Here is a 13030-nt window from a genome sequence, read left to right as displayed (position 1 = left end):
TTAGTTAATCTTTTAATTGATATATAGTTGACATATAACATTGTGTCAGTTTAAGGTATACAACATGTTGATTTGATATTTATTGCAATATGATTACCATGGTAGCTGTAGCTAGTACCTTTATCACATCACATAATTATTATTTCTTTTTTGTGGTAAGGACATTTAAGATCTACTCTCTTAGCAATTTTGAAGTACACAATACAGTATTGTTGACTGTCATCACTGTGCTGTGTATTAGATCTCCAGAACTTACTAATCTTCTAGTTGCAAGTTCGTACCCTTTAACAACATCTCCCCAACACCCCCCAAGCCCCTGGGCCCTGGTAACCACCATCCTACTCTCTGTTTCTACAAGTTCAGCTTTTTTAGATTCCATATAAAAGCAAGATCATACAATATTTGTCTTTCTTTGTCTGGCTTATCTCACTAAGCATAATGTCCTCAAGTTCCATCCATGTTGTTGCAAATGGCAGGATTTCCTTCTTTCTCATGGCTGACTAGTATTCCATTGACTTAAAAGGTGGAGAAATCGGGGCCAGGAGAAGGGTTAAAAAACATATCCAACAGGGCTTCCCTGGTGGCGCAGTGGTTGAGAGTCCACCCGCCGATGCAGGGGACACGGGTTCATGCCCCGGTCCGGGAAGATCCCACGTGCCGTGGAGCGGCTGGGCCCGTGAGCCATGGCCGCTAGGCCTGCGCGTCCAGGGCCTGTGCTCCACAGCGCGAGAGGCCACAACAGTGAGAGGCCCGCGTACCGCAAAAAACAAAAACAAAAACAACATAACCAACAACATAGAGTGAAGCCGTAGGCAGTACTGGGATCCGTGGAACTCCAAAGTTCACAGGCAAGACACTATGCCAATGGCCTCTAAACACTGCCAAATATTTGCACACCAGTGGAAAGAAACCTTTTTAAATGAAGAGTTAAGCCAGGAAAAAAATAGTTGGAGACTGGAGTTTTAAAAAATGTCTCATTTTAAAATTAGGAAATGCAATATTACAACTATGGTTCAAGTTGTTTTATTATTTACTCATTATCAAAGAGTTTCTTTCTTTGCTTTTTGACAAAAAAAATTGGTCAAGATTTCAAAAATGGTATAACCAGCAAACATTGCAGCCTGAATGTAATATTGCTATATTAAAGAAATTTTGTTGTTGGATGAAAGAATTCTGAATTTGGGTTTTTTTTTTTTTTTTTAGTATTGTTTTAACTGACCTCATAATGTTAATGTTAATGTTTCACACTCTGCATTTGTTTTTTTGTCTGTGCTGGGTCTTCATTGTTGCGCGCGGGCTCTCTCTAGTTGCGGTGAGCGGGTGCTACTCTTTGTTGTGGTGTGCAGGCTTCTCATTGTGGTGGCTTCTCTTGCTGTGGAGCACGGGCTCTAGGCCCATGGGCGTCAGTAGTTGTGGTGCATGAGCTCAGTAATTGTGGCACACAGGCTTCGGTGCCCCGAGGCATGTGGCATCTTCCCGGACCAGGGATTGAACTCGTGTCCCCTGCATTGGCAGGTGGATTCTTAACCACTGTGCCACCATGGAGGTCCCTCTCACTCTGCTTCTTAATACTGAGTTTATTTTTTAAAATTTATTTTGTATAAATCATGTTAATAGATACCATCATCTTGATAGTACATTTGATATGATGTAATGAGAAGGGTACTTTACCTCTGCAGTCTTCCTCCCCAAAACACACAACTCCTGACTAATCATGAGAAAAACAGCAGATAAATCCCAATTTCAGGAACATTCTATAAAATGACTGCTCAGTACTTCTCAAAACTGTCAAGATCATCAAAAAGAAGAAATTTATGAGAAATTGTCATGGCTAAGAGAAGCTTAAGGAGATTTGACAACTTAGTGTAATGTCGTTATATCTTCACAACACTTTGCACTATTGGATATTTAATCTTTGCCAGTATTTCAATGAATGGTTTTAGTATTTGTCACCGATCAGTACCCAAATTCATTCATTGGGTTGCAACATAATGATTTTTCTAACTTTATGGGCTTTTAAACATCTGGAATGGATATTAATTTTTACTGAATACTTTTTCTGCATCTATCAGGATGATCCAATTTTTTTACATTAGACAATCATTGCATTTCTGGGATCAACATTGATCACTATGTTTTTTTCATAAACTGCTAGATTATATTGAACATATTTAGCATTCTAAACTCTATTTTCAAAAATAATTATAATTATATTTTTTCATATAACATTTTTATTTGTTTTATGTCAAGATTATACTTGTGTTATAAAATGAATTAGGTAGCAGTTCTCCTGGTCCATGCTGGACTTTCCATAGTCTGGATCTAGGGGCTGCATTTACAAAGGAGTACTGAAACCTACCCACCAGTATTTGGGTGTTGTTGTTCAGCTCTACTGACCCAAGAATGTCGCCAGTTGGCTGTGCCCTTCTAGTGGTTTTTATTTTTACTCATTAAAAAAAAATCAATCAGTCAAACAAGCAAGCACAGATAAGCAGAAAGAACAAATAAATAAAAAACAACTATCCATCCACCAACCAGAGAAAATCATAATCAATGGTTTGGGTTTATCTTTCCTAATAATTAGACTCTTTCATGGGGTTAACCAATTTAAAAAAATCTACTTTTGTCTGAGATTGTTAATGAAGATAATTTCTTGAACCAAATTATTCTTTCACTTGGCTACTTTGATTAAGGAAGAGAAAATAAATAATAATCGCAATGATTCTTTTATTTTCTTTTCTAGCGTTGTTGGCTGTGGACTGCAATTACCATGTCTGACTCGGTAATTCTTCTCAGCATGAAGAAATCTGGAGAGGACAATCATGGTTTTGAGTCAGACAGATCATGTAAGTGGCCTTTTTCTCTTACTGTCTAGTGTACAAAGAGAGGTGAGAACAAAAGTAGAACGAGCTAGTGAAGGTTTAAGGAGAAGAGAAAAATCAATGGCAATAAGTAGAACTGTTATACTGGATGGACTTCTAACATACTCTAGGTGTTTCTCCCTAGAATCCATCTAATGGAATGGCTGAGAGTGCTAGGTAAGAATGCACAAATCCTGGGTGAGTGAAAGCATCTCACCTATAAATATCTCTTCCCTGGGTAGAGAAAGGTTGTTGTAGCACTGGCTATTATTATTACCTTTACTCGTATATTGTTATAATTGATTATAGCAGTAAATGTTTAGTGAGTGCGGCTCCCTGAGAGGAACAGTGCAAAGGCTCAGCTGGCCAGAGTGAGGTAATGTGTGCAGCACTAGTACATGGTGTATATAGTGAGGGCAGATGATTCTAAACTATTATTAAAAAAAAAAATCCTATGATTTTACATTTTATAGAAGAGGAAACAGAGAGTTGGATACATTTTTGAAAACTTGGCAAAGATCGTGTGACTAATAATTAATGGAGCCATAATCCTAATCTGGTTCTGATTCCCAAATTTAAGAGGTTAATCTCTATCTACACTGTAATGCCTCTTTTCTCTTAATGAAATGAAATGACATGAAATTTAAATGCCAGAGGAACCAGGATATGCTGTCCTATGGCAGTGGTTGGCATTAGCACCTCGGGTTCCTTCGCTTGTGGTTTCCCTACACTCAGGACCCTGAGCTCCCACTTTCACCTCCTCGCCTCCATCTGCTCTGACCTATGCTGGGGAAAATAGTACGTGGCTCAATCCTATGGCTTCTAATGGCATGGGGTGTCAACGATATCTTATCGTTTAGTTGATTTGTGATCCGCATTTTAAGTAGACAAATTCTGATATTTATAAAGAACCAAACAAGAAATAAATATTCATTTTATTTGGTAGTTCAAAATATCAGACTTTCTTTAGCTAATTTAGAAATATTGGTCTTTAGTTGACATCCAGAAGGTAAAAAGATTTCATTTTCTGGAGAAAAGTCAAGAAATGTAGTCAAGGAAGCAGTCCTGAATGTGAAAAAATGTCTTCTATAATATAGAGAAATGGAGAGAGAGAGAGAGAGAGAGAGAGAGAGAGAGATGAAAAAGCAAATAATTATTTTGCATTGTTTCATGAATAAAAGTAATTATAGAAATGTTTTTCCAGAGCAAAATTGTTAATGACTATGTTTCATTTTGCCATTATTATTAATTGCTTTATGTATTGTTTTTATCCTGACAGATGACAATGATAAGAAATCAAAGTAAGTGACTACTCAACAATGCATCACATCTTCAAAATAATTTCCTAATATTCCCATAAAAGGCACAAAGCAGAAGCAATATTTTTACACACATTGCACTGCCTACAAAATGGTATATATAATCCATTCTTTTTCTCTTTAAAACATTACTATAATTTGATTTCAAAAACCTTTGGGAATATTCCTTCTGGATTAGGTCCAAATCTCCCCTGTATGTCCAGGAACACCACAGAATTTCTGATCTAAATGAGCAGAGGAAAAATTGGACAAGTATGATTTCATGGGCACAGAGAAGAAAGCCCAATTCTTCCCAAAAGCAAATAGTAGAAACCTAAAATGTAATTATTAGATGTTTATCTTTAAGAGTTTAAATTCTCTCATAAAACAAATGCCACTTAATCATACTTGGCATGAGGGCAGGATTAAAGGAGTCTAATTTAGAAAACAAGGAGGTACCAGCTAAGTTTCTAAATAGAGGTGGTGGAAAGGGAGAGGTTGAAGGTATTTAAGACATTTTAAGTACTTCATGGCAGAAGGAGGTGGTAGTTGTGGGAACATTAGCTTTGGACTTGGAATGGTATAGGGTCAGCTGGGCACAGAAGAACCATTCTTTCTCACTGGGTGGGAAAGAGATGGAAAAGGGCATGGATGCAGATGAATGAGCTGCAATGAGGATGAGCAGGAAAGCTGAGTGAGTGCTTTGGTTTTTAGAGGATATGAATCTTTCTCCTGATAAGTGTGGTAACGTAGGATGAGAAGGTGATAGTGAAAATTTGATAAAGCTGCTGAGGGGAATGGGAACAATCTGTAGAGAGATGAACTACAGTACTGTGGGTTGAGCTGAGGCTGGAGACCATACTCATTCATTCATTCATTCATTTCACAAATATTAATTGAGGACCTGCTGGGCTTAGGTGCTGAGGATATAGAAAAGAACAAAGTAGGCAAAAATCTCTGTCCTTGAGGAACTCATCTGCCCTTGACGAGCTCCCTCCCTTAGTGAGGGATACATAATAAACACTATAAATAAATAAAATATATAGCATGGGAGCTAGTGATAACTTATCACTCCCTTTCTAAGAAGAAACAAGTAAAGATGGAAATGGAGATTTGAAATGATGTAGGGGAGAGTTGAAATTTTAAAGACTTTGGCCATGAAAGGCTCCATTGAGAAGGTGACTTTGGAGAGAAGGTATGATGGAGGTGAGGGAGTTGGCCATGCAAATATCCGAAGAAAGAGCAGTTTTGGGAGAGGAAGTAGCAAGGGCAAACACCCAGAGGTAAGAACAAATTTGCCATGGATAAAAGTCAGCAAAGAGGCCAGGTGGCTCGGGTGGTGAAAATTGGAGTGAAGTAGGAGAAAACAAGGTCAGAGAGTCGACTGACCAGACCATGGAGGGCTGTGGATATGTCAGCAAGGATCTGTGATTCTACTCTGAGCTGGAAGGGAAGCTTAGGGCAGCCAAATGCTAAGCACAGAATGCGCAGCACCTTTCAGATGGTGGAGAGGTTGTCTCTAGCAGGCCCAGCAGCCTGGCTTCAGGAGGAGAAGGGGGAACAGCTGGCTGAATGCAGAGATGGGGTTTCCAAGGATGGATTTGGGGAAAAGGATTGAGGATGATGGTGAAAGTGTGGTCCAAATGGCCAGCAGTGTGACCTAGGATGCCTGAGTAAGGAAGCAACACCTTGATGGTGTTTAGTGATTGTAAGTAAATGGAGAGTTTAAAGGACTGCGGGTCTCAACTGAGATGACAAATAGGTATAGAAGGAGGAAAGAAGTGAGAAAACAAGATGCATGCTCAGTCCCAAAGAGCCGACAGAGTAGACTAGTTCCTGGTGAAAACAAGACCTGGGTTGTATTCATGAATGGATGACTCAGGTGAAGTGGAGATCCCTGGAGTTGAAAAGTTCAAGGATGGGTTGAGTACAATTTTGTGAGCAATAAAATGAATAAGAAATAATAAGTAAATAAGAGTTTATGGGAAGTATGGGAGTTTTTAAAAATTTTTTTATCATATCAACACTATTTAATGTAGTTGTAAAATTTTTAAGTGCGAGAAGGAAGCTATAAATCAGATAATCCAACCTCCTCAACTTATAAGGAAATGTAGGTAGAAAGAGGCAGAGGTTCAAAGCTGAGGTCCAATAGTTATTTGCTACTGTAACAGGGAGTACAGAGTACTTTTACTTTCTCTTAGCACCTCTCAGAAAGACCTCAGTGAATCTCTACTGAACAAGAGATACAGCTATACTGAAATCTCTAGAAGAAGTAAATCTGAAAGTAATAGCCGGTTTAAAAAAATTATTTTATTTTATATTGGAGTATAGTTTATTAACAATGCTGTGCTAGTTTCACAGCAAAGTGATTCAGCTATACATGTACATGTATCTTTTCCTTTTCAAATTATTTTCCCATTTAGGCCATTACAGAATATTGAGCAGAGTTCCCTGTGCTATACAGTAGGTCATTGTTGGTTAGTTTTTGTTTTAGTTTTTTTAAAATAAATTTATTTATTTATGTTTGGCTGCATTGGGTCTTCGTTGCAGTGCACGGGCTTCTCATTGCAGTGGCTTCTCTTGTTGCGGAGCACGGGGTCTCGGCTCGCGGGCTTCAGTAGCTGTGGCTCGAAGGCTCTAGAGTTCAGGCTCAGTAGTTGTGGCACATGGGCTCAGTAGTTGTGGCTCACAGGCTCTAGAGCGCAGGCTCAGTAGTTGTGGTGCATGGGCTTAGTTGCTCTGCGGCATATGGGATCTTCCCAGACCAGGGCTCGAACCCGTGTCTCCTGCATTGGTGGCGGATTCTTAACCACTGGGCCACCAGGGAAGCCCCCTGGTTAGTTTTTAAGATACCAGTTTTGGAAAGAATTTCTCAGCCAGTGGGGGCTTTCTTTCTTAATAAAGAATGACTCATAAAATCACCATCTAGGGAGAATTTCTCATTGTTTTGGAAAGGACGGTCTGTAAACCCCTGTATTTTTCTCCTCAGGTTAGAAGATAAGACGAAGAAAGGTGGCAGCAGTCAAGTTGGCTTCTTTCAATTGGTAATAAAACTGTGCTGATTTATGGCACAGGTTTTGCCACTGTGAGTTCTTCAGGTGGCGGAGGAAATGTTATAGTTACATTGGCAGGTTTTTTAACACAATGATCACTTTTTCAGTCATAAACTGTCTATGTGATAACATGTTGAATAGCAATTAGAAATTTATTTCTGATTAAACACACAAATTCTATCTGGTAGATCATAAAAGTGTTCTAGAAGATAATCACTAAGCCCCTAATTATCATTTTAGTAAGGAAAATTATCATAGTAATCATGTCATGTATACTTATGACGTCTTTAGAAATTACATAGTGTAGGTATTTTTCTCAAATTTGCAGAGTGAAGGCATTTCTGGGCACAAATAGGCACCTTCATTGTCAATATCAGTTCTGGGAGCCAATTTATGCAATTGCTGAATAACCCACACAGAATATCTACATGGCAATAGCATCTGTGCCAGTGATTGTTTCCCCCTTAAGCTGGGAATGAATATCTAAGAACTAAAGTCAGCTCCTGAGATAAAGGGAATGAATTAAGAGACTAGAAAAGAGATAACATGAACTAACAATGTAAGAGTCTAATGATTTAGATAATCGATGTACCATTTATTTCAATATTAGTGAGAACTCTACCTTTCAATTAAGATGATTCCCTTAAGACTTGGTGTTGAATACTATTTATCAGAATCTAGTAACTAAAATTAAACAGTCCTCCTACCTCTCCTGCTTTTCACGCATAGATGATCTCTGAATCCTTTGTTTTTCAAGTTTCGATTTTCTTCAAAGACTGACATTTGGCTGATGTTTGTGGGAAGTTTATGTGCATTTCTCCATGGAGTAGCCTATCCAGGCGTGCTACTGATTTTTGGCGCAATGACAGATGTTTCTATTGAGTATGACATGGAATTACAAGAACTCAAGATCCCTGGAAAAGCATGTGTGAATAACACGATAGTATGGATCAATGGCTCCGTCTACCAGAACGTGACAAATGGAACGCGCTGTGGGTAAGCTGCTATTTTTTTCCTTTTCACTTTTTTGGCTTGTATCTTAGATTGTAATTCAAAATGTGTGAAGAGAACCTTATGGACTGAGCTGGAGTGGTGTCTAACACAGAGCAAAAAGAAACATAAATTTACCCGTATTTCTATAAATTACTCTGCCCTGAAGTTCTTCCTGTCCTACCAGAATTTTAAAGCTTAATAAAAACAACAGATGACAATTTCCAGAACTGGAAATTGCTCATTAAATACATCACCCAAATTCCACCACTTTGTAGACCACAGGCTTGAGGATGACACTACCAATACTTGATGTAGTTGGAGGATGACCCATGAATTTTACTTGAGTCCTTGTCATGTCTCATATCCAAGACTTCCTTTTTCCTCTTTCCTGTTTCCTCCCTCCTCCCTCCCTCCCTCCCTCCCTTCTTCCTTCCTTCCTTCCTTTCTTTCTTTCTCTCTCTCTTTCTTTCTCTCTCTCTCTCTCTTTCTTTCTTTCTTTCTTTCGCTCTTCCTTCCTTCCTTCCTTTCTTTCTTTCTTTCTCTCCTCCCTTCTGTTCCTCAGCTGCTGTGGCCATGGCTGATGACTCACTTGATCCCCAGCTTTCTCTCTACAATGGGAATTTCATCATTCCTGTGCTCTAGGACTTGGAATAGGGGCCGTTGGTCTCAGTTAGCAGTTGAGTTTCTGTGGAAGAGTGATGTGGTGCTATGAATAGAAGACAGCCATGCAGAATTAACCGGAGCTCACCATGCTCCTGTTCTGTCTGTGATAAGCCCGACAGGCTGCCTTGTAATCAGTGAGTCTGTAGTGTACACAGAGTTGACTCACTGTCATAGCATGTACTTTGCAGCCTGCCTCATGCTGCCTCAGGGCCAGAACAAGCTCATTTGCACGTATGAACACACTCAGGTTCAAGAATCAAGGGCAGAGCACATCCTAGCTAGAAAGACACTTGGAATGTCACCCCCAAGTGAAGTTATATTATTCTCCTTCATTTAAAAATTTTTCTACAGACTTCATTCCAGATTATGACAAGCCCTTCTAAATCACTGATGTTTTTCCATAGTATTATTTGTTGTTAGCATCTTTCATTCATTTACGAATTTAACCAAAAATTTTGGAACACCAATTATGTACCAGGAAAATGTGTAAGCATCATGGATACAGTGGCACCTTATGAATCATGGTCGTTGTACTTGTGGAGCTTGGGTCTAGTTGGTGAGACCATAATGAAATCAATGACCATGCAAATAAGTATGTAGTTATAAACTGGTTAGCTCTTGACAGGAAAGTACAGGATAACATACAATGTGCAGAATTAGCCTTAACAAATAATAAGCCTACTCATAAGAAATAAATTTCCAATATGTATATTTCTCTTCTAAATTTGGAAGTAACACTCGGAACAATTTGCATAAAAGAGAGACTGTCTTCAATGACAGTATTTTTTTTTTGTCTGTACCACGTGGCTTGCAGGATCTTAGTTCCCCAACCAGGGATTGAACCCGAGCCCTCAGCAGTGAAAGTGCAGAGTTCTAACCACTGGACAGCCAGGGAATACCCAATGACAGTCTTTTAAGTCTTTCATTTATGTTGGAGAACAGAATTGAACTGATTTTTACAGAGTGGTATGACTACAAAATGTAAGGTAATCCATTTTCCCCCTTTGAAAAAAATCCATTCAGACTTATGTATGATGTAAATTGACCCCAATAATTAATAATGCATGAAGATAAATTCTTCAAGGGAAAATTCCTGAAAGTATATCCTGTTATGTCTTAAAAATTGGAAATAAATGCTAGAGGGACCAAAATTTGAGACATATTTTGTCTCAAATGCTCATAAATATTTATTAGAAGAACTAAAGAATGAATCTGCCTTTAACATCTGCATCACTGGCATCCATTGAAAGGAATTCACCATGGCTACCCATTACTTTATTCATTTTTACTGGGTCCTATACTTGAGGGTGAGCAAATAATTCAGAGCAAATAGGGGTTTTCAGAAATTCCTTGGCTTTGGCTGAATTCACATGATACCAAACATGTAAATAGATATTTGATTGTGTAGACCACACCTTTCTCAGGCCTTTCCTTTACCAGGAACTCCATTGATGAGTTAAATATTTTAATCGTGAGTTATTATGGTCATTGACATGAATACTGTTTGTTGCACTTCTGAATAAATGTTTAGCTCTCGTGTGGTAAGATCACTGTGAAAATGGACTTGGGTGGGACAGAAGAGAGGGAGGGGACATTTTCTTACCTGTAAGTAGTAAATATGCCTCCAAAATTACCCAACTCTTTCACAACCTTCTTTCTTGGAAAAAGTATATCATTAAAAGTACAATGTCTCCACCTATTATAATTGGTGTGTTAGTCTTGTACTATACAAGGCAACTCAATGATTTTATCAACATAAGCATGCATGTATAATGTAGGAGCTGGATTTTCTCTTTCATTGTATTGGTTTCCATATATCAATTGTAATCCATTGGATGGAATTTTAGGCTGGAGCCTTCCAAATGGCTCCAAAGGCTAAAAAGGATTACAGAATGTTAGGCCTCCTGATTAGCTTCTCAGAATTTATTTGCTCAGAATAGTCAAATAATAAGGTAACAGAATGAAAGAAGAAGAAGGAAATATCACAATGCAGTTTACTTTTCTTTCTTTCTTTCTTTCTTTTTGGCTGTGTTGGGTCTTTGTTGCTGTGCACGGGCTTTCTCTGGTTGCAGCGAGCAGGGGCCACTCTTTGTTGTGGTGTGTGGGTTTCTCATTGCAGTGGCTTCTCTTGTTGTGGAGCACAGGCTCTAGGCACGTGGGCTCAGTAGTTGTGGCACATGAACTCTAGAGCACAGGCTCAGTAGTTGTGGTGCACAGGCTTAGTTGCTCCATGGCATGTGAGATCTTCCCAGGCCAGGGCTCGAACCTGTGTCCCCTGCATTGGCAGGTGGATTCTTAACCACTGCACCACCAGGGAAGCCCCATACTTTTCTTGTCTTTTATCCAGTTAAAGTGTAGAAACTCAAATGGAGACACAAAGTCTTGTAACTTAATTGTGGAAGTGACATACTATCATTTCTGCCATTTTCTGTTGGTCACACAGACCAGCCCTGGTATAATTTTGGTGAAGATTACACAAGAGTATGAATACCAGGAGACAAACACAATCAAGGGCTCCTTGGAGGGTCACTACCACAGCCATTGGGAAGTTTGTGTCCTTACCTGCCCCACATATGGATGCATCAATGCAAAAATCTAAGTCTGTACTTTCTCTTGGATTTCAGTCTATTTTCTTAGCAATGTACATTTAGCTTATGCACTCAAGTACTATTTTGATGTTAGACACTGTAAGACAATGTACTTTGAAAAACATCTTTATTGAGATACAATTCACATACCATAAAATTCACCCACTTAAAGTATAAAACTCAATAGTTTTTAGTACATTCATAGAGCTGTGCATCCATCACCACAATCAATTTTAGAACATTTTTATTAGCACACAACCCCCCTACCCCATATCCCTTAAATTTCACTCCCCAATTCCCCATCCCCCCTCAACCCTAGACAACCACTAATCTACTTTCTGTCTCTATAGATTTGCCTATTTTGGACATTTCATGTAAATGGAATCATATAATATGTGGTCCTTTGTGACTAGCTTCTTTAACTTAGCCTAATGTTTTCAAGGTTCATCCACGTTGTAGCATGAATCATACTTCATTTCTTTTTATTGATGAATAATATTTCATTGTATGGATATAATACATTTATAGCATGGATATAATGAGTGGATTTATCCATTAATCAGTTGATGGACATTTGAATTGCTTCCTCTTTTGGGTTATTACAAATGATGCTGCTATGGACATTTATGTACAAGGTTTCCTGTGGACATATATTTTCAATTCTCTTGAGTATATACCTAGGAGTGGAATTTCTGGGTCATATGATAAATAGATGTTTAACCATTTGCAGAACATCCAGACTGTTTTTCAAAGTGGCTGTACCATTTTACATTCCCACTAACGTGTGAGGTTTCCAATTTCTTCACATTCTTACCAACACTTATTAGTATCTATATTTTTTAAAATTAATTAATTTATTTATTTTTGATTGCGTTGGGTCTTCATTACTGCGTGCGGGCTTTCTCTAGTTGTGTTGAGTGGGGGGCTACTCTTCGTTGCGGTGCCCGGGCATCTCATTGCGGTGCCTTCTCTTGTTACGGAGCACGGGCTCTAGGCGCAGTGGGCTTCAGTAGCTGTGGCATGCAGGCTCTAGAGCACAGGCTCAGTAGTTGTGGCGCATGGGCTAAATTGCTCCGCAGCATGTGAGATCTTCCCTGACCAGGGCTCAAACCCGTGTACCCTGCATTGGCAGGCGGATTCTTAACCACTGTGCCACCAGGGAAGCCCCAGTATCTATATTTTGACTGTAGCTCCAGTAGGCTGAATAATGGCCCCCAAAGATATGCAGGATATCCCTGGAATCTGCAAATGTTACCTTGTATGGAAAAAAAGAGTCTATGCAGATGTGATTAACTTAAAGATCTTGGGTTGGGGGAGATTATACTGGATTACCCAGGTGGGCCCTAAATGCAATCACTAGTATTTTTTAAAGGGCCAGTTATTAAAAAGAGGCGGAGGGAAATTTGACTATAGAGAGAAAAAGAGAGGCAAGGTGACTATCCAGGAGGAGTTCAAAGTGATGTCCCAAGCTCAGGAATGCCAGTAGCTGCAAGAGGGAAGAAACAAATTCTTCCCTAGAGCCTTTGGAGAAAGTACAACCCCATCAGCACCTGAATTTCAACCCAGTGAAGCTG

General features: G+C 39.1%; 1 protein-coding gene across 1 annotated transcript in view; it reads left to right on the top strand.

Moving 5' to 3' along the window:
- Positions 1–2752: 2752 nt before the first annotated feature.
- ABCB11 (ATP binding cassette subfamily B member 11) overlaps positions 2753–13030 on the top strand; it is an 85031-nt gene continuing 74753 nt past the window's right edge. Inside the window, exons 1-4 of the mRNA XM_059053947.2 lie at positions 2753–2846; positions 4141–4162; positions 7149–7203; positions 7970–8208. Coding sequence (XP_058909930.1) covers positions 2771–2846; positions 4141–4162; positions 7149–7203; positions 7970–8208 — 392 coding nt within the window. The 5' untranslated portion in view covers positions 2753–2770. The remainder of the gene's footprint in view (positions 2847–4140; positions 4163–7148; positions 7204–7969; positions 8209–13030) is intronic.

The sequence above is a fragment of the Kogia breviceps genome, chromosome 2 (assembly GCF_026419965.1).
Source record: "Kogia breviceps isolate mKogBre1 chromosome 2, mKogBre1 haplotype 1, whole genome shotgun sequence".
In the NCBI taxonomy this organism is placed as follows: Eukaryota; Metazoa; Chordata; class Mammalia; order Artiodactyla; family Physeteridae; genus Kogia; species Kogia breviceps.
Note: the sequence above shows the minus strand (reverse complement) of the source record. Positions and strands in the feature narration are given on the sequence as shown.